The following is a 24,424-nucleotide window of genomic DNA, read 5'->3' on the forward strand; positions in this document are numbered from 1 at the left end:
TTTTGTTTTGTTTTTCAAAACTTGCCCCAAGAAAAAAAAGAGCAAGACAGAGGGATTTGGTGTTCCCATGGAGAAGGGGAGAATGAGGAGGAGCTGAGAAGGGGATGAGAGGAGTAGGAGGAGCAGAAAGGGTCAGAGGATAAATAAAGACTTTTTTCCCACCCTCTGCTATAGAGGAGAGGAGTGAAGAAGGGATTTGGCGTCTCTCAGGGAGAAGCAGGGAAGGAGGAGTTGAAGGGAAGATGAGAGGACAGAGTTGGGTCGAGCAGGAAGTGCCAAAAAGAAATGAGGATGAGGGATGCATTTTTTTTCTTTTCATGCTCAGCTTTAAATAAAGGACTACAGTTAAAGATGAGGATTTGGTGCTGTCAGGGAGTAGAGGGGATGGGTTGAAGTTGATGGGGATGTCTGCAGACGAAAACTTCAAGATTATGGAGTAAACAGCCTATGATTCATTCAACATATTAGCTGCAGGGTATGCTGGGGCAGCTTACCCAAAGCTCCTGGTTTCAGGTATTTGGACTTGGTGCACAGAAATTAGAGGGGGTCAAACAAAGCCCTGGACTGAGTCATTCTGTGCCCAGTCTTTTAAGCTAACAAGACTTGGAGAGTGATGAGAATAGGTCCATAACAATGCTGCACAACTGACCTGGTAAATATAAACCTTCATGATCACGATGATAGATATTCTAGCAAGTGTCCCTAAAAAGGCCAACAACAGCCACATGTATTCTTGAAGGTTAAAGAGCATGCCTATTGTTTTAAATTCATATAATGGTATTGAATGACTGACTTTTCAGGACAGGAGTTAACTTTTTTGTCAGTTTGACTTTACACAAAGATTTGGCTCTTTGTGTAAAGCAGCATGCAGTAGGTGTGGTAGAAAACGCTGCCAAATAAGCTAGACTGGGGGATGAAGAAAAAATAAAAAAAGAAAGTGCTATAAGAGCAGTTTGAACAGTGTTAAGTAACAGCAGATGGATTTCAGGGGCAGTAATATGAATCGCTTCAAGTGTTTTGGTACAGTTTACTCCCTTACATCTAAATAAAGTTCTAAAGAAATACCCTAGAAATCAGCGTAAGCAACCAGTCGAGCACTGCACTGCAAAAAATCTGCATCTATTTAGTCTCATATTCAGTCTTACAAGCTTTTTGTGGGACCGAGTATGAATATGTTGAAAGAAGGCAGAATAAGGGAGATCACTGGCTGATTATCTTCTCACCCATACAAGGATGTGATTTTCAGGATTCAGTCAATATAAGCATCACACACAGGATGCCTTCAATCCTTCGACAGCCAAGAACATATTTATGGCTATGTCTATGGATATTCTCATTCATCCAGGTCATCGTTCTCTTTGAGCAAATTGAATCGTAGGCAACTGGACTTGTATTTGTCTTAGGAAGACGTTTCGCCTCTTATCCAAGGGGCTTCATCAGTTCGTACGCATCGGTCTTTCTAGTCTGCACTAGTCTGACCAAGACAGTGGAGTAAGGTCCAGGTATTTAACCTCTGTGGGAGTGTTTAGCCCCTTGGATAAGAGGCGAAACGTCTTCCTAAGACAAATACAAGTCCATTTGCCTACTATTCAATTTGCCCAAAGAGATTCATGGCTATATATATTTTTTTTCAATTCAAAGCAAAAACTCTAAATTAAGCTTATGTAGATTTGATAGAATGTATTCAGCTGTATTAGGGTTTTTTGACTGAAGTAGCCCATGCTAGGTTGACAGTAAGGTGCCTGAGGCAAGTTATGGAAGAGGTGGAACTTATGAAAAAAAAAAACTGCAATGTGATCATACTTGTCTCATGAGGTGAATGTCAGCTCTGCAGCAGTGCTGTCTCCCTCCTAGGACAGCTGCAAGTGCATATGTGTATGTGAGAGTATGTGTATGAATGTGGGTTTCTGTCTGTTTATGCCTGTGTGTGTGTGTGTGTGTGTGTGTGTGTGTGTGTGTGTGTGTGTGTGTTTGTGTGTATGTGTGTGTGTGCGTGTGTGCGTGCACATGTCGCTCTCATTCAGGCTCAGCTGTTAAAAGGCTAACAGCTTTCAGAGTGCGCCACCACTGAAAGTCATACTGGGTGATGTCTCTAATTTGACCTCAGAGAGACAATAAAGGGGAGACAAATAGAAAGAGACAAAGAACGGCTGAAGAGGAAGAACGTGGACAAGTGTCTGTTGAGGAGACAAAAAGTCTGCCCTTCTCCCTCTTGGTTTCAGTGGCACAATCTGTTTCTGCATTATTTGCATGCGTGCATCTATATTTGTGTGAGCCTGATCATCTGAGTGCTGCACACAGGATAATTCCTGCCTGCTGATGTTTCTTTGCATGCCCTTGACCGCCTGCTGTGAATCTTAATTCTCTTTTTGGCCCGCAGATCTGCTTTTTTAGCAATTTTCAGCATTTTTCTGCCCTGCGTCTTTCTTGTTAGCTTTGTAACCGAATCCCCTTCAGGTTTTTTTATATGGACAAGTGTTTGGGCTTTTTGCCATGTTTCACCCCCAAAAGGCAGTAAATGGACGCCTTAATTCTGGGACTGTTAAGCAAGTAGATAGTGCACAGCACAGGAGATTCATACAAGGTTAAACCCCTTTAGTTATTTTACATCAGCAATATCTAGATTTACATCTTCTTTATTTATTTAAAAAAATGTAAAATGAGGATTCTGTGGTGACACTTTTTTTTAATTTGTGGAAAATGTCGGCACATCATTTTTTAGGCAATATGAATATAATTTCAGGTGCATATGCAAGGGAATATACCCATCTTTTTGTGTGAACATGAAAAGTGTAACCACCTCTCAGTGGGAAAATACTTTAGACCCATCATTGCGTCTGAGTACACAGAGTGTATCCACCTTGGTTACAGGGCCTATACAGCAAAAGCCATTTATCAGCCTAATTACTGTAGACAAACATGGGCCACATTATACCTCCTCCTGCAGCCTCCTCAGCAATATACTCATTGACAACCACTATACCACTGAAAACTGTATTACCCTAACATCTATTCTCCATTGTCATAGTTAATGAAGACTCACGGGGCTTAAATGTAATTAAATTCAAATAAAATCCACTGAAATTAGTTAATGATGCAAATTCAAACTTATGAAGTTAATATCATTTGAAGATAATGCAATTTTGCCCTTCAGCCAACAGACCATTTTATTTTGCCACATCTAGTATGATCATGCTGAGCCTTATGTGACATTTTGGTAGAGTCGGTAATTGGGTGTGCCTTGAAATTTTTCACAGCATTCCATGCTCTTACAAAGGCTGAAAATACTAGGACTGGAATGGATAATATCGTGTGTGTGTGTGTGTGTGTGTGTGTGTGTGTGAGTGTTGCAGACAGGCCCACATTAACCCTGTCAAACAGAGTGCCATATGCAAATAAAATCAAAAGGATTTTACATGATCAGAAAGATTAAAAAACAGTCTCAGAAAATTATGAAAGCATATGGACACACACACACACACACACACACACACACACACACACACAGCACAGATGAATACATTAACATGCATGTGCAGGGATGCACACACATAGACACACACACAACTGCAAATGCATGCATATACAAAGCAAGCAAGGGGCGTCTCGGATGGTGACGGTGTTACCTCCACCAGGGACGATAAACGTCAGTTCTCATCCCATCACCACATGACCCTCTGCACTTGCAGCGGATGGATGGAGATCCATAGGGAGGCGAAGAGAGGGAGAGAGAGAGAGAGAGAGAGAGAGAGAGAGAGCAAGAGAGAGCGAGCAAGAGAGAGAGACAGAGAGAGACAGAGACAGAGAGAGACAGAGAAAGCGAGAGAGAGAGAGAGAGAGAGAGAGAGAGCAAGAGAGAGCGAGCAAGAGAGAGAGACAGAGAGAGACAGAGACAGAGAGAGACAGAGAAAGCGAGAGAGAGAGAGAGAGAGAGAGAGAGAGAGAGAGAGAGAGAGAGAGACAGAGATTGTGTCCTAGGGCTAAAATTAGCAATGATTCCTCTCCCAAGGTTTTGCAAGGACACATTGGTTATGTGCAAATACACACACACACACACACACACACACACACACACACACAGACTTACTTGCTGTTCCTCTCCTCTCTGTCTAACTCCATCCGCTCACATGTACCCTTCATATCTAATAACAACTGTTTTTGCAGATGACAAGAATGGGTTTTCACTGTGCAGCATGGTGATAATGGGAAAAGTAGAGCATACAAAGCAAGTCCTAAAACTGTCAAAATATGTCTCTTGAATATGAATTAGGAGGACTTGCTTTATTACAATGACTCTCATAGAGAGGTTTTCAATTTTGCTTTAAAGTGGTAGTTACACGTCCTTGTATTTGTGGTGGCCCACATTCTTTATGTCAGTTTTAGTGTCTTGATTTGCAAGCATTTCAACAATACATCTTTACAACAGACGATGACAGTGCTGATGATTCTCTCCTTCTTTTTTCCACTTCCCCTCATACTTTCTTTTCTCCAACTTGTCTGCCTCCTGCCACCCCCCTTCCTTTCTCTTTCTTGCCCTCACAGGAGATTTCGGACTACGACTTGCAGGAGTTGGTGATGAAGTCAATTGGTCGGCTGACGCTGGTGCGCCAGACATTCCCGATGCCCCAGAACACAACTCAGCGCTGCGTCAAACACAACCATAGGATCAACACCTCCCTGTGCGACCCTAAAAACCCCAAGGCTCAGCAGCTAGAGGTGAGTAGGATGGGTGGGTCATTAGTCAGTATTTAGTCAGGTGAAGGTGAATTAACCTTACGCAGCCAGTTCATATTGCAAGTTCGTGCCACATTTAGGAATATGAACCACAGTCATTAATATGGGTGATACCACAGGTAAACATAACAAGAGGTGGAAAATGTAAATGAGACCACACCAAGGATGATGTACCTATCAGGTTATGTTTTCTTGTTTTCACAACTAATTATCACCACATTACACGGCTCATTTGGATGCAAAAACACTGATGAACTTTGTATGATGAGCTAAAGTTCATCTCTAATTCATAGCCTGTACTTATGCTTAATCACTCTTGAATAAATGCAAAAGAACAGCTGCATAAAGTGACCTTGAACCTCACTGAAGTTCCCAGACAGCAAAGACCACGTTTAAGCTTTGGCATACACAGCCATAGGAGAGCATACTCAAGTAACCATTGATTTCTCAGGTACTTTGCAACTCGGCTGTTCAGCACTGTCTCTGCTTCTCATCCATCTCGATTATGCATCAGTATGTGCATCAGTATGACCTTAACAGCTCTGTCACCTGAAACTCTCTCAAATTCACTCTGCATTTTATTCAAAACTGCTCCTAGGGTTCTGTTTCACTGCTCCGAAACTGCTCCAAGTGTTTTATTCAAACATTTCAGAACTCCAAGTCCCAGCCTCCCTGTGTTAAAGCAGCTTCTCTGCTCCTCACCGGTGTTTAAGAAATCTCTCTCGGTCTTGTATTTCGGCATTTCAAGATGACTCTCTATCACGTAGCTTCCCATTACACAAAGCTTGCTGATTTGACATTGCCATAGCTTGTGCCTGTGAGGCTTTGTAACCAAAACATAATTCTGTTCAGAAAAAGTTGGTCCACAACCGCATGTGTGTTTATCTGAGACCCTGCCATCATCCAAAATAACATCATGGAAAACACAGAATGTCACTTTTTCCCCTCTTTCACACTTTCTTCACTTATTAGGTTTTTAGAAATGTGTCCCTCAGGGTGGCAATATGTATACAATTATTATCTCTTTTCGTGTGTGTGTGTGTGTGTGTGTGTGTGTGTGTGTGTGTGTGTGTGTGTGTATGAGTCATCAAGCTGCCATCAAATACAGCAGAAAGGGAACACAGTCTTATTCATGTGTCAAGACAGAAATATGAAATTGAATTAATGTGCTGTTGATTTATGTGGATGCAGAGGGCCCCAGGCGGAGATATTTGATGAAAGTTGGAAATAAAGTGGAAATAGAAATGTGGTCTTAATGTTTATAGGATATCTTCATTGCAAGTCCTGAAATGGTTCCTTTCTAGGCTTTTACCCACTGTAATCAAATCAGTGACAGCACTGAGCAACATGTCTAACTAGACCTGACATACATCAATTAAATAATGCTTTTTTCCCTTACAAAGCTTACAAAAGAAAAAGGAAAAAGGTTTGACAGCTTTCATGAGAAATATCTGAAATGCTGCTTCAAGGCTTGAGCCTTGTCATGGGGATATGTAAAATACCGTTTCTGCTATAATGCAAAGACACATAAATCCAGCATGCCCTGAAGTATGAGGCAATGTAAATAAAGCTTGCGTGTGTGTCGTAATATGAATCAAGTGTTCCTCAAGTGTAAAAAGCCATTATGAAGAATCAAGCACTCTCAACATATTCATTATTCCTGGTTTGAGTCCAGTCCTATGTGCTCATTCTAGTGTGGAGGGCCAAGTGTGTGTGTGCCTGCATACTGTGGATTCCCGTGTGGGCTGGCTTTGTGTGTATGTGAGTGTGTGTTCTTTTTTGTGTGTGCACCATGAGTGTCAGTCAGTGACAATGCAGTCAATGAGAATGAGTTTCTTTCTTTCCAAAAAAAAAAAAAAAAAAAGAGAGAGGGAAAGTGAGAGAGAGTTAAATACATGGTGTGCGTCCAGTACAATTGATGCATGCTGCACACAGGTTCAGTATGATGTCCTGTGTAAGTGTGTGCATGCATGCGTGTGTGTGTATGTGTATGTGTGTGGGGTTTTGTGTGTGTGTGTGTGTGTGTGTGTGTGTGTGTGTGTGTGTGTGTGTGTGTGTGTGTGTGAGTGAGAGGAGGAAGAGGGAGAGGCAGCAGATCAGCTCAGCGGTCAGAGAGTGGCCCAGAAGCCCAATTTCACACTGCACTGAAGCACATCAGCTCAGCCTGACCACATGCGCTCATACACACACACACACACACACACACACACACACACAATGCTCACTTAGAGTACATAGCCTTCTGATTGCTCAAGCTCCCCACAGAGCTGTAGAATTTTGCTTTTATTTTCTGAGAGCAAGAAATAGATGCGAGACACAGAAAGGCAGATAGACAGAGATAGCAAGATTGAGAAAGACAGGACAGTGAAAGTGAACAGAATCTGAGAGAAAGAGTGAGAAAGAACAAGAGTTCAAATAAACTCCTTCATTATTTTTTTTTTCGTTCTTGTCTTGTCTGCCTGTCAGTAAACTACATGACAAGTGGCGAGGAAGATATTGTACTTTGTCATCTTGTCGCAACTTTTTTGAAGCAGTGGAAAGCCTTGACACGACCACAGGCTTACTGAGCTGCCATACACTTTGGAGTGGTGGGTTGGAGGGAGAGCGAGACAGAGAGAAGGCCAGACACTGGAAATACAGAGAAAGAGAGCTTTGCAGAGTGAGAGTGGGGCAGAGAGAGCATGAGAGTGGCCAGAGATAGTTGAGTGGTTACGTCCACTGCTTTTGGAGCCACAATTATACTCCTGTTTGCATCGGTTTGAACCCATCCACAACTGTCCTCCGCCGTCTGCCACTCTGTCTCCTCTGATTTCCATTTGTCTGAATTTAAAAATAATATACAGATGAGTGGACTACCATCTTTCCCTTTTTCTTTAGTATAGACCTAAAGAGCCAAACATACCAGACTCCACTAAGGCCTTGTTCAGACTACAGGCAAATCAGATTTGTTTCTCAAATGAGATATTTAAGACAGACTGTCCACACTGTTATTTACAAGTGAGCAGGGCGGATGTGTGTGTCCAGACATCACCAGCCTTTCTGCCTGGCTTGCTGTGGTAACAATGTAGGCATCAGTAACTACACTGATGGGGTGTAATGTACACTGTTGGTGTGGCTTTCCAACATGGAGGCATAACAAAAGTACAGAGGCCTCCCCCCAAAGTGTCAGCAGACAATTTTATGTCAACGTCTGTTCTCTGCATTGTCCTCCATATCGCTATGCTGGGAGCAGCAGGGATTCTGCTCAGCCACTCTGATGCACTTCCGTCACTCTGGATTTGACGTCATCATTGTGTGCTGCATTGCACGTAACGCAATAGACAGTTTGAAAACTGATTTAAGCAGAAATCCAGTTGAAATCGCATTTCAAACCACCTCCAAATGTGTCCGTCCGCCCTCTTTCAGCCACACACGGTATTTAACTTCTTCATTCATTCAGTGAGCAGGCGAGTTTTGGCGTGGCATATTAGTTCTGCCGTCTGTTATTTATTTATTTATTTATTTATTTTTTAATTAAAAAACAGTCAGTAGGCCTTTCTTAGAAATCCATTAGTAGTTAGGTGGTGACATTTTTTTCACGAACATGGCATGTCCTCTCGACAACGATCCCGTGGATGAAGGTGCAGTGTTACTGCGCAAAGAATTAAATATTCATTGGGAGATAAGACCGCGCATAGATGTTTATGCCGAGGTCTTACCTGTTTGAACAATGTTTGTATATTTCATCTTAAGATTTCCAATTCAACTGGGGTGAAAAACGCAGCCAGACTCACCATGGGGGAAGCCCCCGTTGCCATGGTGACTTGTCAAATTGGGGCTCCATTGACGCTGTCCTTTTATAGCTGTGGTGCACGCGCCTAACTCCAGGTGAAACTACTCCGAGTTGATAAAACTAACTCAAATCAGCTGTTCTGGAACCGAAGAACAACTCAGAGTTTCTTATCTCAGAGTAGATCAACTCAGAGTTCAGCGTAAGACTCGTAGTTTGCTGAATCTGCTTTGTGAAACGGACTCCTGTTGTAACTGCGTGAGTGGAATTAACAGAGATGTAACGTGGATTTTTTACTAACTCAAAATGGATAGCTGATGGATAACGTCATCTGAGAGCAGCTTCTTTGGTAAGTGTCTATTCCCTGTTGAGGTTCGGGTTTACTTTATACTTTATTTGAATAGGGACAGAGCATATTAATCGTACTGTAATGAAAGTTGAACGTTAATCTCCGTGTTACTACAGCTGCTGTCGCCGACTTTTGCGATTGGTCATTTATCTTTAACACGGAGAAGATTACAGTAAATTTCCACATGCCAACATGGACGCATTGATAGTGAAGGAAGGCTCCGACGTTTCAAAAATAGATCAAACTGAAAAACAAATGGAGATGTGATGGGAAGCGATCGCGCGGAAGAAAAGGGGCCATTCTTAAAGCCTGAAAAAAAAATTTAGTCAAAAAAAATAAATAAATAAATAAATAAATTATATATATATATATATATATATATATATATATATATATATATATATATATATATATATATACATTACTCACAAAAAGTTAGGGATATTTCGCTTTTGGGTGAAATTTATGGAAAATATAAAAAGTTCACGCTACAGTGATATTATATCATGAAAGTAGGGCATTTAACTAGAAGCATACACTGGTGATTTCCTCATCTCAAACAATTTCTTGAAACAAAAGCCAACAACAGTGGTGGATATACCACAACAAAAAATGTCAGTGTCAATAACTTGTCATGTGCCCTTGAGCATCAATTACAGCTTGACAACAACGTCTCATGCTGTTCACAAGTCGACTTATTGTCTGCTGAGGCATGGCATCCCACTCTTCTTGAAGGGCGGCCCTCACAACATTTAGGTTCTGGGGTACAGAGCTCCGAGCCTCTACACGGCGACTCAGCTGATCCCATAGGTTTTCTATGGGATGCAGGTCTGGAGAAAGTGCAGGCCACTCCATTTGAGGTACCCCAGTCTCCAGCAGCCATTCCCTAATGATACGACCTCGATGAGCTGGAGCATCAAACACCTGATGTGAATTTTGCCATTAAACTCCTTGTTAGCGAACAGCAACTTGTGCAAAAAGTACTGAAACATTGAACAGTTGGACATGTGCATTCAAAAGTTTACAGAAGGTCACATTAAGTTCACCTGTAAAGGTTATAATGCATTTTAGCTTCATCCTGAAATTTCACCCAAAAGCCGAATATCCCTAACTTTTTGTGAGTAGTGTATATATTTTATTTATTTATTTATTTATTTATTTTGCTTTAATCACTGTGCTATGTGCGGTATAGTAGCTTCAACTCACATATCTTCATACTTCATCCATGTCATTTCCAGGCATGAACATTTCTGTTAAGGTGAGCATTCCTGTACATTCAATCTGATCTCATGGTCTCAGCAAATAAACAATGATTATTCCAATTTATAAGCCTTTTATAAGCCTTTTACTGTCATGGTTTGTTTTTTGCTGGACTCAAATGCAGACCCTGACGCAGAGTTGGAGGTAAAAGATGAAGAGTTATTGCAGTTTGCAGGATGATGGTGGTGGAGGTAATGAAGGTTAGGAGGAAGGTGAGGACGTCCAGGGAGATGGTGATGAATGGCATAGCCAGGCTGAACTGAGAGGCAGACAGTCCAGTGAGGTGATATGGGCTGGCGAGGGAACACAGAGGGCACGAGGGATCCCGGACAGAGGGAAACACAAAGTCAATTTCGCTAACATGAGGAAACCCAGAAAGAGTTTAACTCAGAGAATATAACTTGGGTAACTTGCACTTGAGCAGCCAAGAGAGAATCTACCACTGAAACAGGCTGAACAATCTGGTGGTGAATGGAAGGAATGCTGGGGCTCTTATTCTGGAGGGTTATTGAGATGGTTGCCAACAGATGAGGAGGTGAAGTGGGAGCTAGAATCTCGAACTGCTTACAACAACCTGATTGCCTTAGTTGGCTGGGTATTTGGCTGGAAATGTTGAACGCTGTGGAACAATGCACATTTTAGCTTAAATAGCAATTTGTATGGATAGCATTGTAGTGACCCGTTATGGAACAAAAGTGCCACAAAAGAATGTAGTCGGTTGCAATTGTCAATCTATGTTGCCTTGTAAAGTTGTAGATATTCCCAAATTGAACAGTGGTGTCTTTGGACCTCAGTGTAATGGTTCTGTGGTAATTAGAAATGAGGCATATGCACAGATTTGATTTCATCAATACTTTATTACCTTTTCTGTTTTGCTCATAAAAACTTAAAGGCCCCTCCTGTGACAATATGAGAATGACGTTTGATCATTTCAACAATCACTGTGAGTCTCACAGGTTAATCAGAGCCTGGATTGGTTATAATCAATTGTTTTTCCAATTTTCCCAGGTAAACCTATGATTTAGTGGTAAGGCCCGTTTGAAATGCATGTTGATTGGTCGGTCCAGAGGGGGCACTTGGAGTTCACACCTGGCATTGCAGCGTCACCCATTGCGGCTACAATACAGTCATCTATGTTTTATGTTCCGTGTTTCCATGGCTGCAATCCCATGCCTGACATTTAATTCCTCTAGTTTCAAATAAACCACTTTCTGTTAAACTCTAAATTTGCTGTTTTTAGCCAATGCAGGATTAACTGCGTCAATTATTTATCTCTCTGCTTCATGCTTATCTGGACCTAAAATGCCACTGCTCACACTTGAAAATGATTTTTCTCTGATAGTAACTTAAGATGATAGATGATAGGATCTCTATATAAAAAAAAAAGAAATACATTTTTTTTCTTCCTCCTTTCCTCCTTTAGGAAGAATCCCAGGTTTGTTGGTGTGTATGCTGTACCACTGTAGAGGAGTCTGCTGTCCCTCTATGGGCTTACTGGGGGGCTTAGAGGTGTCCAGAATGCATTTCCAATTTAGGTTGTTTTACAATTCATGAATAGTCCATGATACAGCATCTGCACACATTTCCCAAATGTGACTTTGGATTGTCTTTTCTGTCATTGTGTTTCTTAAGAGCAAATTTGAGTTAAAATGTTGCCTGTTTGCTAAAACAACTGAGGCCCAAAGTCTGTGTTCCACTTAAAATTTTAATGGCTAACACACACACACACACACACACACAAAAAGTTTCCACACTTTGGAAGAGTTATGGAAAATTGATGCTTATATCAACTCTGTTAAAGATTGATATAGTAAATTTAAAAATAAATAAATGAATAAAACAAATAAATGCTACCCAATTTTTTGGTCAAGCCAATTGCAAATTATGCTGTTTGAGCTGGGACTGGAATTGAAAACACACACACACACACACACAAAAACATCTACTGTATGTACCATTTGTTCTAGAAAGGATATAGTATTTAAAATAGTCCAAGGTTCACAAAAAATACTTTCATTTGGCCAACATTGAACGTTTTACAGTTGTCACAGGTGTGTTGCTGTAGGGAGAATAAATATATGAAAAAAGAAAAATTACCCACACAGTGCGTGCTATACAATTCTAAAGCAAACATTCAGCTGTAACAAAAGGTGATACACCTAGTGCTGTGCTATTTATCCATTCTAGTTCTGTTGTTTGGTGTTTACACGTTGATCAGTAAATAGCGAATCCATTAAAACTCTGGTATCAGGCTTTCCATATTGCTGCTTCAACAAATGATTCCTCTCAGCTTATTAAACAAAACACAACTTTCTGGAACACAGTTGTAAAGAAGTCATTATGAATGTTTTGTTGTCATAGCAATAAAAAAATGAACGGTAACCCCAATTCCAAACGGGCCATGTTGGTAGGAATATTGGGATAATTATTTATATACTGCATGCAAGTGTGTGTGTGTGTGTGTGTGTGTGTGTGTGTGTGTGTGTGTGTGTGCGGACGGGCGTGTGTGTCGTGTGTGAAAGCTCTCATACATGCATGCTTGTGTTTAGCGATCTATTTGTTATATTCTCATTAACTTGGAGATTACAGGCACAGTAAATCACAACAGTTGAACAGACTGAATTAACTCCTGTTTCTAGCCTGTGTTGCTCCTCTCTCTCTCTCTCTCTCTCTCTCTGCCTCTCCCTCTGGTGCCAAGATCTATCAATTCCTTTAATGAACACCATCCTTAAAGCTTTCCTAGCGTGTGTGTGTATGTGTGTATGGACATGTTAATATGTGTGTGTGTGTGTGTGTGTGTGGATGTGAGCTTGTTGCGGAAAGCAAAGACAGCCACCTCTTCCCTTTCCTGTGCTATTATATTAATGTCAGCAGCTGTGTAGATACAGGGAACATGCAGAACATTAGGCCAACTAACAATCAACTATAAGTGAAGACACCAAAGAAAGAGAGAGAGAAAGAGAGAGAGACGCTGTGGAGTGATGATTGGCACATTGTTAGTTTTCCTTCTTTGATCAAAGTGCTGATGGATACTAATGCAAATGAGGCAGCGCTAACAAGCATATTGATTTCATAGCACACCAGCAGGAGAACCGTCGACTTTGTCTCTCTTACTCACTGTCTTTCCTCATGTCTCTCATTCTGTCCTATGCCGTCCCGTCTAGTTTTAAAAGCAAGGAGAAAAGACAACTACAAGTAAACACGTCGCCCCTCATGAATGGTGCAGGCACCCCTTGGGCCTATTACTAACAAGTAAACAAACGTTGTAGTGCCCCCCTAGGCTAATCAGTACAATTTTAAAAAATGTCATATTGAAGAAATGAGATGCATCAGTCCCTCAAGTTTTGTCAACATCCCGAAGCTGGGCCCTGATACTGTGTATGATGAGTGCGCCCCCCTTTGGCCTATCAGTGCCATTTTGAAAATGTCGGAACAGAACAGTGGCATTTGTGCATGACAGGCAACAGACTGCACATGATCCATAGCAGTTTTGAAGACATTCATTCATTTTTAATAAACCGCTGGCTGGTTATTTGCTAGTAGTATTTGTGACCCCGCCCTCATCCCTGCTGCTCTGACATTGTCACAGGGCCTGCTGCAGAACGGGCAGGCTGATGCTAATGTCACATTCGAAATTATTTGGTTGATTAGCTTGTTGAGTCTTGAGTCGCAAGGAATATATCCATTATCTTTTTACATCATTTAAATAAAATCCTGTACAGCAATAACCATGCCAAAAATTAAATAAAAAACACCCTACCTTTAAAAAAGGAATGTGGAAAATATGCTGACTAGAGAGAAAAATACATATTTTCCAAGTATCGTACAGTTATATTTCCAAAAAGGAAGCCCCAGTTCAGCAATCTTGCTGGAAAAAAAGTTGGTCCTCTGTAATAGCAACAACTCTGATGTGTCTCCTCTCCTATCCTCTGCTTTCATCTCCTCTCCTCTCGTCCGCTTTCATCTCTGGCCCCCTCCCTCTCATTACTCTTTAGATCACCAACCGCTACATCTACGATACCGTGTTGCTGCTGGCCAACACCTTCCACAGAAAACTAGAGGACAGGAAGTGGCACAGCATGGCCAGTCTGAGCTGCATCAGGAAGAACTCCAAACCGTGGCAGGGAGGCAAGAGCATGCTGGATACTGTCAAAAAGGTAAAATGATATGCATGAACACACACACACACACACACACACACACACACACAAACACAGAGGCTGTTCCCAACTGGTAACAACCGTCCTGAGAAGTGGACAGCTGTCAGTCCATCCGTACACACCTGGTATTAACATGTGTTCGCCTGCCCATTTGTGTTCGGATCTCACTTTCACACTCTATATGCAAATAAACGTATATCATCTCAGAAACACACACACACACACAGAGAGAGAGAGAGAGAGAGAGAGAGAGAGAGAGAGAGAGGGAGAGAGAGAGAGAGAGAGAGAGAGAGAGAGAGAGAGGTCTTAAAATGAAATTCCCACTTTGCTAGTACTCCTTCCACGTAAAAAAAATAAAATGGCAACAGGCAGCAGGTATTTAACAAAAGGAAACATCCTTGTGCACTCCAGCCTCATTTTAATGTGGCTGTCAATCATTGAAGACGTATTTCACATCTGTTACAGCTCAACCCGATCTGTTCAGGCTCAGATTATTTAATTATTCCAGCGGGTCTGAGAGGGTTCTCGCTTCGGTGGATAAATCAACCTGTATTATTTCTGTGGAGTCCCTGTTGTAACTGCAACACACACATACGCATGGCCACTATAATATTTCTGTGGTATTCTTACAGTAACTCTATCGCATTGAGGGTCAGAAAAAATGTGGGCACGAGATTTAACAACAGCTGCCGCCTCTGAATTTTATATGGAAGAAAAAAAAACTGCATCATGTTTTTAGGGGATCTCATGTCTTATTAAGGGGAGTTTTTATTCATTAACCAGCTGCTTTATAGTCGACCTGCACTTCAGTTTGCATTTAACCAACCATGCTGGGCCGAGTCAGATATTTTTTCAGAAAAGTGACGGTATGGCCGGTGTTGGAGGTGTTGGGCTGGACAAATCAAGTGAGTGGGTTAACCCTAACCCTAACCCTAACAACAGCAAGTGGACAGGCTGTTTTATCCTATTTTAACACCTGAATATATCCACTAATAATTAAGTTTTAACAAAATAACTAAAATCAAATTGAAGTCTTGACTCAGAGCAAAAAAAAAAAATGAAATCTTAGGGATTCTTATGCCAACTTCTGTCACAAGATATGAAGGCAAATATATACATTCACAACCAAGACCACAATATGTAAGTTCAATATTAGACTACTATCTGTTTCTAGTTGTGTCTCTTTCATTTAATCTTTTTGTGGTGGGAAAACATATTTCTCACAGTTTTTGTGCAGGTAGCACATCCTGTATCTACATTTCAAGGCCAGCCCCTATTACTCTTTGGCTGAGATTCTGTAAATGTAAGGGCAAGATCCAGTCACTGTTGGTCTGATTGAAATCAGCTCCATGGATGGCTCCATGAGACTGAATGATGTTGTGAGAGAGGCACGAAATAAATACTCTGCTTTTCATTCTCTTCTTAGTACCTGGAGCACAAATTTTTGTGCATTACCTCAGAAGTTTCTATGATCCTGTTTGTACTCAGTACACTTCATGACCTAAGTGCCCATGACTTTAAACAGCTTTAAAAAAAAAATCAGCAAGTTTTTTTTTCTCAGAAAAGTTGACTTTTGGGAGATAGAGGATTTCATCCTTCAGCAGTGAATTTATGAATCTCTGCATTTCACCTTGAGTTTAGGCTTGGGTTTGGCAACACTTTCATCACTGTTAAATCCAATTGGATCAATGCCCTCTGTTTTGATATCAATAAAAAACTACTCCAGGGATGGCAGTTTGAGTGAATGATGAAGCCAAGTGAAATGCTAATTTAGGATTAGTGTCAGACAACAATAAATACGGTGCATTGGCTTTCATATCTATCTCTGCATTTCACCTTGAGATCAGGCAGGGGTTTGGCAACGCTTTCATCAGCCAGCCCTGGCTGTGAAACCAACCCTGATGGCTGTCTCAGCTGAGCTGTGTTAAAGAGCCCCAAGCGATAATAGAGTTGCGTTCAACAGCCTGGCATCAGTGTCATTTTACAGTGCTTCAGCAGTGTGCTTTACCTATCGTATGTGTGTGTGTTTGTTTAATCAGTGTTTTGGCATGTGGAGCCATTATGATAATGATAAATACTAATTTGCAGCTGCTGATGAGCAACTCCATCGATGTTGTTTTGCACTCATCGACAAACTAGGAGTGGGGGATAAAATGTAGCAATTGGGGTGAAAAAGAGAGATGGTGATGGAAATACAGAGTGTTATAATCAGACAATGAGTGAAACAAAGGGAGAAAAAGATGTTTGTGACAAATTGGTGGCGATACTCTTACATTGATGCCTGAGAGTCAGAGTTGTTTGTTGTGCGTTTTCCCCTCCCTGCCATTAGTCACTTATATGACCCACCTGTTACAGCTAACATTTGAGATTGACTGAAAGCCTTTTTTTCCAAGGATGATAAAGTCATCGGAGTGGTCATTTTGGCTTATTGGTTAAGGTTAGGGTTAGCTTTAGATTAATGTATAAATTGGTTATGCTAAGATTAAGAAAAGGCTGCAGAGAATGAATATAAGTCAATCAGGACATAACTTCCTGAGGAAAAAATGTCAATGTCACTCCATTCTCCTGAGCAGGGAGGAGCTAGCCACCAGGGCAGAGGTAAGATGGACCTTTCTGTGTCTAGTCCAGCTACTCCTCATAGCTTTTTGGTTGATCTGGAGAGGGACAAACAAAATTTCTAAACCCATTCTACAAAATCCATGTATTGAGCCTGAAGGACAATCAAGACATTACACTAGATTTACATTAGAGTTAGCAGAGTGCAGTATTGTCTCACAAACTGATACTAAACAATTATATGGAGGAAAACAAGCATTGCAACACTGACAGTGCATGTATGTACTTTATATCCTCTGATTTTAATGGTTAGTTTAAGGATTGATTAAAACATTCCCAGGTTGCATTTAAAGCATAGTTAAGTCTGGCCCCAAGCAGTAGTCTGCTACAGATATGTTAACCACAACCACAGCTGTCACTGCACACAAACATGAAGGGGAATGGATGGAGCAGAAATTGCCACTGAAGAGGCTTGCTTTGTAAGTAAGTGGATATATCAACCTCCAAGAGGCAGTGCCATGCCACATTGAGACTGTTGATAGTATCCGGTAAGTGTTTCACAATAAAGTTTCTACTGGATTCCTAGCTAGAAATGCCACTGCATATCAGCACAAAAAGCACTCTCTGCGGTCTTTTTTCTCCCTAAAAACACTCTGTGTTCACACTCTTCCGAGGCACAGTGCAGTCTCCCCCTGGCTATTCCAAAGTCTAGGCTTTAGAGTAAATGTGACCCGGCTTTTACCATCAGGCTTAGCAGACTTAAGAATAACCTGTGTGCGGAGCGTTAGCCAGAAAATTCAGTGTCATCTTTTAAATCACCTCTTTTAAGCTTATTTATCAGCTTGCTTTCATGTAACTATTATAATTTATTATAATATAATATAGCCTAATCTTTTTTTCCTATTTTTTTCCCCCCATAGATTGTTTTTAGCCACTATTCGTATTCTCTGCTTTTGTGCTGGATTCTTGTATTTGTTGGTATTAGTGCCTTTATTGGACTGTTAGAATATCAAAAACTCTCATGGGAATAAAATTGATGAATGGTATTATTCTTTGACACAGTCCCATTCCCTTGAATCCTGCTCACCTTTCAACTCCTTCCGCATATTTATCTCTCTGCCGTCACTCTTTCTCTTTGCCCCGCTGACATATCTTTTACATCAGGTGCAATTAACACAAAGATAATTATTATGAATATATTGAGCCAATACTGAGCTGACAGCATTAATTAACCAACCAATTATGAAAGGCGGTGAACAGTATCTGGGTGGGTTTCACCCTTCTCTGCATGCAAGGAGGCTAATAAACATGTACTCTGATGAGTGTGTGTGTGTGTGTGTGTGTGTGTGTGTGTGTGTGGTGGTGGTGGTGGTGGGGGGGGGGGGGGGGGGGGGGGGGGGGTCCACTTTGTCTGCATGTGCAAATCTATGCATGCAGGTTCGTGTGTGTGTGTGTGTGCGCGCGCACACGTGTGTGTGTCCGTTAACCCCCAGGGGAATGACACATGGAAACATGGTGACACTATGCTGTGTGTTAGTGTAGATTGTCAAGCCAAATAGGCACATTAAACATGACATTATATCAGTCAACCTGTATCATACAGAAACACATCAAAGACAGACTTATAATGAGAACACATATAGTCTCTGAGTCTTTTTAGCTTTGTTTCTCTATCCCCCTATCCCTATCTGTTTTTCTATCCCGCATACACACACGCACACACACACACACACACACACCGCACACACACACACTCACACAGTGTGAATCATAATAAGGAGTATGACACCTCTCCCTCCCTGAAGCAACCACAGTGTCACTTTCACTGACTGGTCACCCTACCGGGAGGCAGGGCAATCACTGTGGACTGACACTGTGTGTGTGTGTGTGTGTGTGTGTGTGTGTGTGTTAGTATGTGTGGTGTGTGTGTGTGTGTGTGCCAGCAACACCTATCCATACAGGTACATCATATGCCCCTGGTGCAGCACATGCCCATTGGGTCAAAACACGCCATTGTTCTCAGCAGGGTAGTGCACACATACACACACACCATGTTGGTGACTGTTCAATTTGTAACAACATGGCAGAAAGTCTGAAGTGTGATTTCCCACCAAGGGCAAACTATGTTCTTTGCACATTTTCTTTCTATGACACTGAAATATACACAGGCACACACTCAAACACACATGCGCGCGCACACACACACACACATATATATATATAGACATATAAATACACTTTTCTCACTCAGTCCCAGTTCTTACTGATGAGAGATAACCATTCCAGTGTCAGTGGGTCTGAGTAGATGAATCATTATATCTGTTTGACTGCTAACAGGTAGATGATTTATCAACTCTGATTTCTCCCAGTGATAAAAGATAAAAAACACAATTGGTTGTGCCATTTTATGGGGAGACCTGACAGTGAGGTTATTGCAGCTGAAATGAATATGGCACACCTGATGATGATTACTATAATGATGGTGATGGTGATGATGATTATGATGTACAGTCTCACAACAGGAAGAAAGGGACACATGGCGTCGTCTTTTCACACCTTCCCTCTCCCCTCCTCATCACATATTTCACGTCGAGTCCAGTAAACAGTTCATAAGCTCACATCCAAGTTGAAGTCTTTTGCCTAAATTGTATTCATGTGATCGATGCATTGAATTTGAACACAGTTAAGAAGCAGCAATAGCAAAAGACAAACCAAAATTCTCCTTATTTTTACAGTTTGGAGTGAGCGGCCTTACCAGTTTCCTGGAATTTACTGACAACGGCACGAACCCCAACATCTTCTTTGAAATCCTGGGAACCAACTACGGAGAAGACAGGGGGCGAGGTGTCAGTAGGGTAAGTAGCTGAAAACAGGAAGCCTTTTTACTGTTCTGCTGTTGTCGGTGATGGGGAAATAATTCCTCCTTTGAGAGGCAGAATATGTTTACACGATGCCAGTGAATTTCACTGCACCTGCTCTCCAAATGCTATTCATCCCATGTTTACTTAGGTTTTCCTTCTTTCTGACTGTCACCTCTGTGTAGCAGAGTGAGGCCCCTTACTTTTGAGTTACTCGCAAAAGTACCTTATAGTGCCACTACATTTGAGTTTTTAAACCATCTGTTTTTGGGGGCAGAGCAAATGCACATAAATAGTTCAATCCTGCAGAAAGAACATGCAGTTAAAATTAGAACTACAAAATGCCTGCTTTTTAGCACATAGTCCGCTGGGGCTGGATGACCAAATCCCTCGATATCGGTGTTGTGACAAAATCGTACGGATGACTGTTGGTGCTTTTCAAAAGATATTTAGACACGAGATTATCCTAAACATTCATTAGTAGCTAATGTGGATATGATGAACATTTAGGTAGAGACAAATGATAAAACAGCTAGAAGAGTCTAGTAAGTTAAAAAAAAAATGAGTTTCTTGACTCTAATACAGCCTGTAAATCCAGGATAAGACATAATTTATCTCATATCATGATGTTACAGTATCTGAAATCCCAGATGATATCTAGTTTAATATCACAATATCAATATGATTGTAGTGAAAATATAATGGCCCTATGGATATAATTCCCCATAGCCTTTCATTCACTGTAACTTTCAACATGCACAGTTCTGTTATGTGCCTTCCTGTGTTGCTTGCTCCTCGCCCTTGAATTGTTGAGTTGACTCGCTCACTTTAAGGGCCAAGTGTGTAGCCATAGTAACGCATTGTATTATGGGTAACACCTTGGTGGTATATATGCTCCATGCGGTTGTGTTCAGATTTGCCATTTTAATGACCAGCTATGTCGTGAAAGGGAGAAACTGCCCCTCCCCTACTTGCCACAGCTATAAGATATTGATATACCACCCAGTCTGCTACGTTTCCCTTTTTTTATGCTCACATTCATTCTACTAACCAGCAGGTTCCAACCTTAGCCTGTCAACTCACCTCTGCTTCATTAAAGCGTGGTGCTGATTGGATTCATTAGAAGCATGATCAAGTACTAATTGATCACCATACATGCATAATGAATTTAACAGGCCTCAGCAGAGATACCTCCTGCTTTGTAAAATACTGGATGTTAGTGTTCAATCCTCTAGTCTTCCTCTGGTATTTAATCAAAATTAATCTGATAATCTCTGTTTGTGCCCTCCTGTGACTGGAGATTATGTATTTTAAGGAGTCACGAGTGAAAACGGTGCTGCTCTAGATGACTGTATAGATGTGAGAAGGTTGATCAAGCACAGAGACGGTTTCCCTTTACGGATCAAAAAGGTGTCACATGATTAAAAAGGGAACAGTTTATAGTCTTCATAAATGAAGCATCTGCATCTTAATCTATGGAGATTAATGCATCAAAGAGGGAATGCCTCCATATACACAGGATTATATGACTGATTACTGTTCTTGGCAGGTTCTCTGAATCTGCAAATGGTTACATATTGAACTACCTTTCCTGTTCCAGGGAGGGTTTAATCTACTTAGTTTGAAAAGCCCAGTGCTGGCCTCTTAGGAATGCTGCAGCCCTGATAAGACAAGCTGTATCTGAAAAAGTTGCATGGTTTGGAACTTCTTTAAGACTATATTGATTCCATTTTTACTTCCTGGAACAAGATTATGACTTTTTTTTTTTTTTTTTGCTAAGGAACATAGTCTTTTTTCCTGACAGCATTGGCTTTCTGAATATTCTGAGTGCAATGGGAGCTCTTAAAGCATCGCTGATTTCAGCAGAATCACTGTCTAGATAGATGATTAAGAGACTCCTTTTTGGCAGGCTTTGGCATACAGATGTGGTATAGCTTTAAGGTTTTTTTCCTCACGTAAGCATGTAACAATTCAACGTATTCACACAAATACGTAAACCTTCATTTGGACTCAGACCATGCACTTGTGAAAAACTCACATACTCATACAGTATAGGAACGCACACACACACACACACACACACACACACACACACACATAGTGTCTCTCCTCCATACCGGGGGGATCTCTTTACAGATTACAAATGAGATAGTGAGCTGTGATTATGGATAACGTGGTGAGACACCAACATAACGCAGCATGCCATCACAGACAAAATTAATCTTTAAAGCACAACGTAATTACATTAAGGCGAGATTCCCTAATCAAAGAGCATAATTACTTCTTAGGGAATAAAGACACTTGTTACACAGTATCCCTGCCACACTCTCAATAAATACTCTGGACATTTGTTAAACATTTCTTGGTCTCTAGTTGGGTTTAAATGAAACTCAGACATGGAATCGAGTGGCTAAGCAGAGGCTTGCTATTCTGGCTCTCAGAGAGCCAGAATATTGACTTTCTCTTAAAACAGAGTTTTGATTCTTAACCCTCCAAATGTCAATGTTAAACAATTCCCAGGTAGATTATCAGCACTGTAGTGTGACATTGACTGTATCCAGATCCCCGCTATGTTTGTTGTTTTGAAATGACCAACACACACCTTTTTTTTCCCCAAGATTTTGCCATGATGAAAAAGGAAAATTGAAGTGACCTCGGCTATAGACAGGTTTTCAGTCATGACTGATGTGATCAGAGCAAACAATTTCCCCTTTTTCTACATTTTTCATAGCTGCCTCTGAGGTGTCAAGAAACTGGGCTTTCAAAAAGATCCAAGCCAATTTTTCAAATCACTTTGACTTTTAGAAAAGTGAAAATGGCACAGTTTCTAGCAAAATGTCTTCTCATCCAGTGAGAAGATTTTTTTTCAGCATGTTTTCTTCCCTTTCATGCAGAATTACACATTCAAATATACGCCCATGACTGCACGCAAACTGTTGCTTTTCAATCAAAAGGAGGGAGTAATTATTTTTGGCAGCCATGCATCTTACTTGTAGGAATCTTCTAGAAAAATTCTCCTGAATTTCAGACATCATTGTAAGCATGTATTTAACATTGTCCGAGGTCAGACGATAGAAAGCCCATCTACTAAATATTTGAGCATTAGCATTTGCAAACCTTCCTTGGAGGAACCTTTGTTTTATTATTTAGCATGTGTTCAGTTGTAATTTTGTTGCTGAACAGTTGTGGGTGCTAAGGTTTAACCTGACAGTGACCTTTCCTTCGAAGAAACATGTCTCACTGTTGAACCAAAGTAAGTTAACATTGGTTATTATTTATACATAAATGATAGATCATCTCTCTCTTTCTCTCTGTCTAACTCTCTCTGCACTGTACGCATTAACTCTCATACCATATGAAGTCAAATGTGATTCTCTTGTACCCGCCTGCTTTCAAGACATTGATGTGTCTTTTAGGATATGTGGCTAATGGGTGTATCTCCATGTATTTTATATTGGAGCACCATACACTAAGTGTCTGCATTAATGATTTTTGAATTATGAACTGAGTGCCCTAAAGAGCCTAGCTATATTGCAACCAGTGAGATGAGATATTAGGACTCTATAGCTCTTTTCTTCCAGTTTCCTCCAGGATCACCATTCTCCCTGCTGTCTCTCTAATGACTTGTGCACACTCTCCATCTCGTCTTTCTTTGTACCTTACTTTATTTATGTTATGTTCCTAAGGAGGCCCCCCCCCCCCCAACTCTTACTCTTTCTGTTTTCTCTCATCTTTCAGTTTCTTTGTCCTGTTTCCTCCTCCCTGTCCCCCATTTTTTGAATCTCTCACCTTTCTCTCATGTTCTTTTCACCTTTTCAATCCTCAGCCTCTTCTTGTGTTATTTATCTCCATCATAATTCACCCATGTACATACAGTTGTCTAGTTATAATGATAATAGCAGACACCTGAGATCAGTCATAATTATTACTGCTGCTCTGTGCTAGAATAGGCTTTCTGCTCCATTACCTTTGGCGGCTGTACCCAGGAGCCTATAGCTGTCTCTCTATACATTTGCAGGCATGTCAGGCTCCATTGCTCTCTTATATGGAGGCGACAAGGCTGCCACATGTGTAATTGCTTCGTTAGCTATCTGCGACATCTTAAGTGATTTCAGGAAGGGAAAACAGCATCAGATTTATACTCGAGAAGCAAGGAAGTAATAAAAAAGGATTCAGAGAGAAGGGAGAAAGGGAAAGAGTGGTGATGAGAGGGAGGAGATAGATTGATACATGGGCAATGAAGGGAATGGGCAGATGTGAAGGAGAGAGGTACAGTGAAAGAGCCAGAGGAGACAGGGAGAAAGGAGATGAATGGGCTAGTCCTTATAGATTCTGAATAGATAGAAACAGCAGCACAGGTCAGAATAGAGTCACAGCCATTACATTCTCTGCCCCCCCCTCTCCCCCCACCTCTCTCTCTCTCTCTCTCTCTCTCTCTCTCTCTCTCTCTCTCTCTCTCCCCTCCTGCATGCACACATGCACAGTTACCCATCTTTTGGAAAAGAGATAGGAATCTCCTACATCTTTACTAGACCCAATTGCCGGCAAACTGCAGTATTCTTAAATTGAGGTCACTTTCAATTATCACCTCCAGTCTTGTGTGACACATGCAGTGAATTATGTTAAGTGACTTTAGAGAGTCCTGGGACGTTGAAATCTGTCTCATACTTCTGCTGTCATGCAAGAAACATTTCCTAACATTATATGTGTGGGGCGATTGAGACACACTTATTTTATG

The 24,424-nt window shown here is 41.1% G+C and overlaps 1 protein-coding gene across 1 annotated transcript in view; it reads left to right on the forward strand.

The window, feature by feature from the left end:
• grid2 (glutamate receptor, ionotropic, delta 2) overlaps window positions 1-24,424 on the forward strand; it is a 607,933-nt gene that overhangs the window by 419,247 nt on the left and 164,262 nt on the right. The window contains exons 6-8 of the mRNA XM_030061028.1: window positions 4,543-4,716; window positions 14,108-14,269; window positions 19,564-19,683. Coding sequence (XP_029916888.1) covers window positions 4,543-4,716; window positions 14,108-14,269; window positions 19,564-19,683 — 456 coding nt within the window. The remainder of the gene's footprint in view (window positions 1-4,542; window positions 4,717-14,107; window positions 14,270-19,563; window positions 19,684-24,424) is intronic.

The sequence above is a fragment of the Myripristis murdjan genome, chromosome 9 (genome assembly GCF_902150065.1).
Source record: "Myripristis murdjan chromosome 9, fMyrMur1.1, whole genome shotgun sequence".
NCBI classification, from domain to species: Eukaryota; Metazoa; Chordata; class Actinopteri; order Holocentriformes; family Holocentridae; genus Myripristis; species Myripristis murdjan.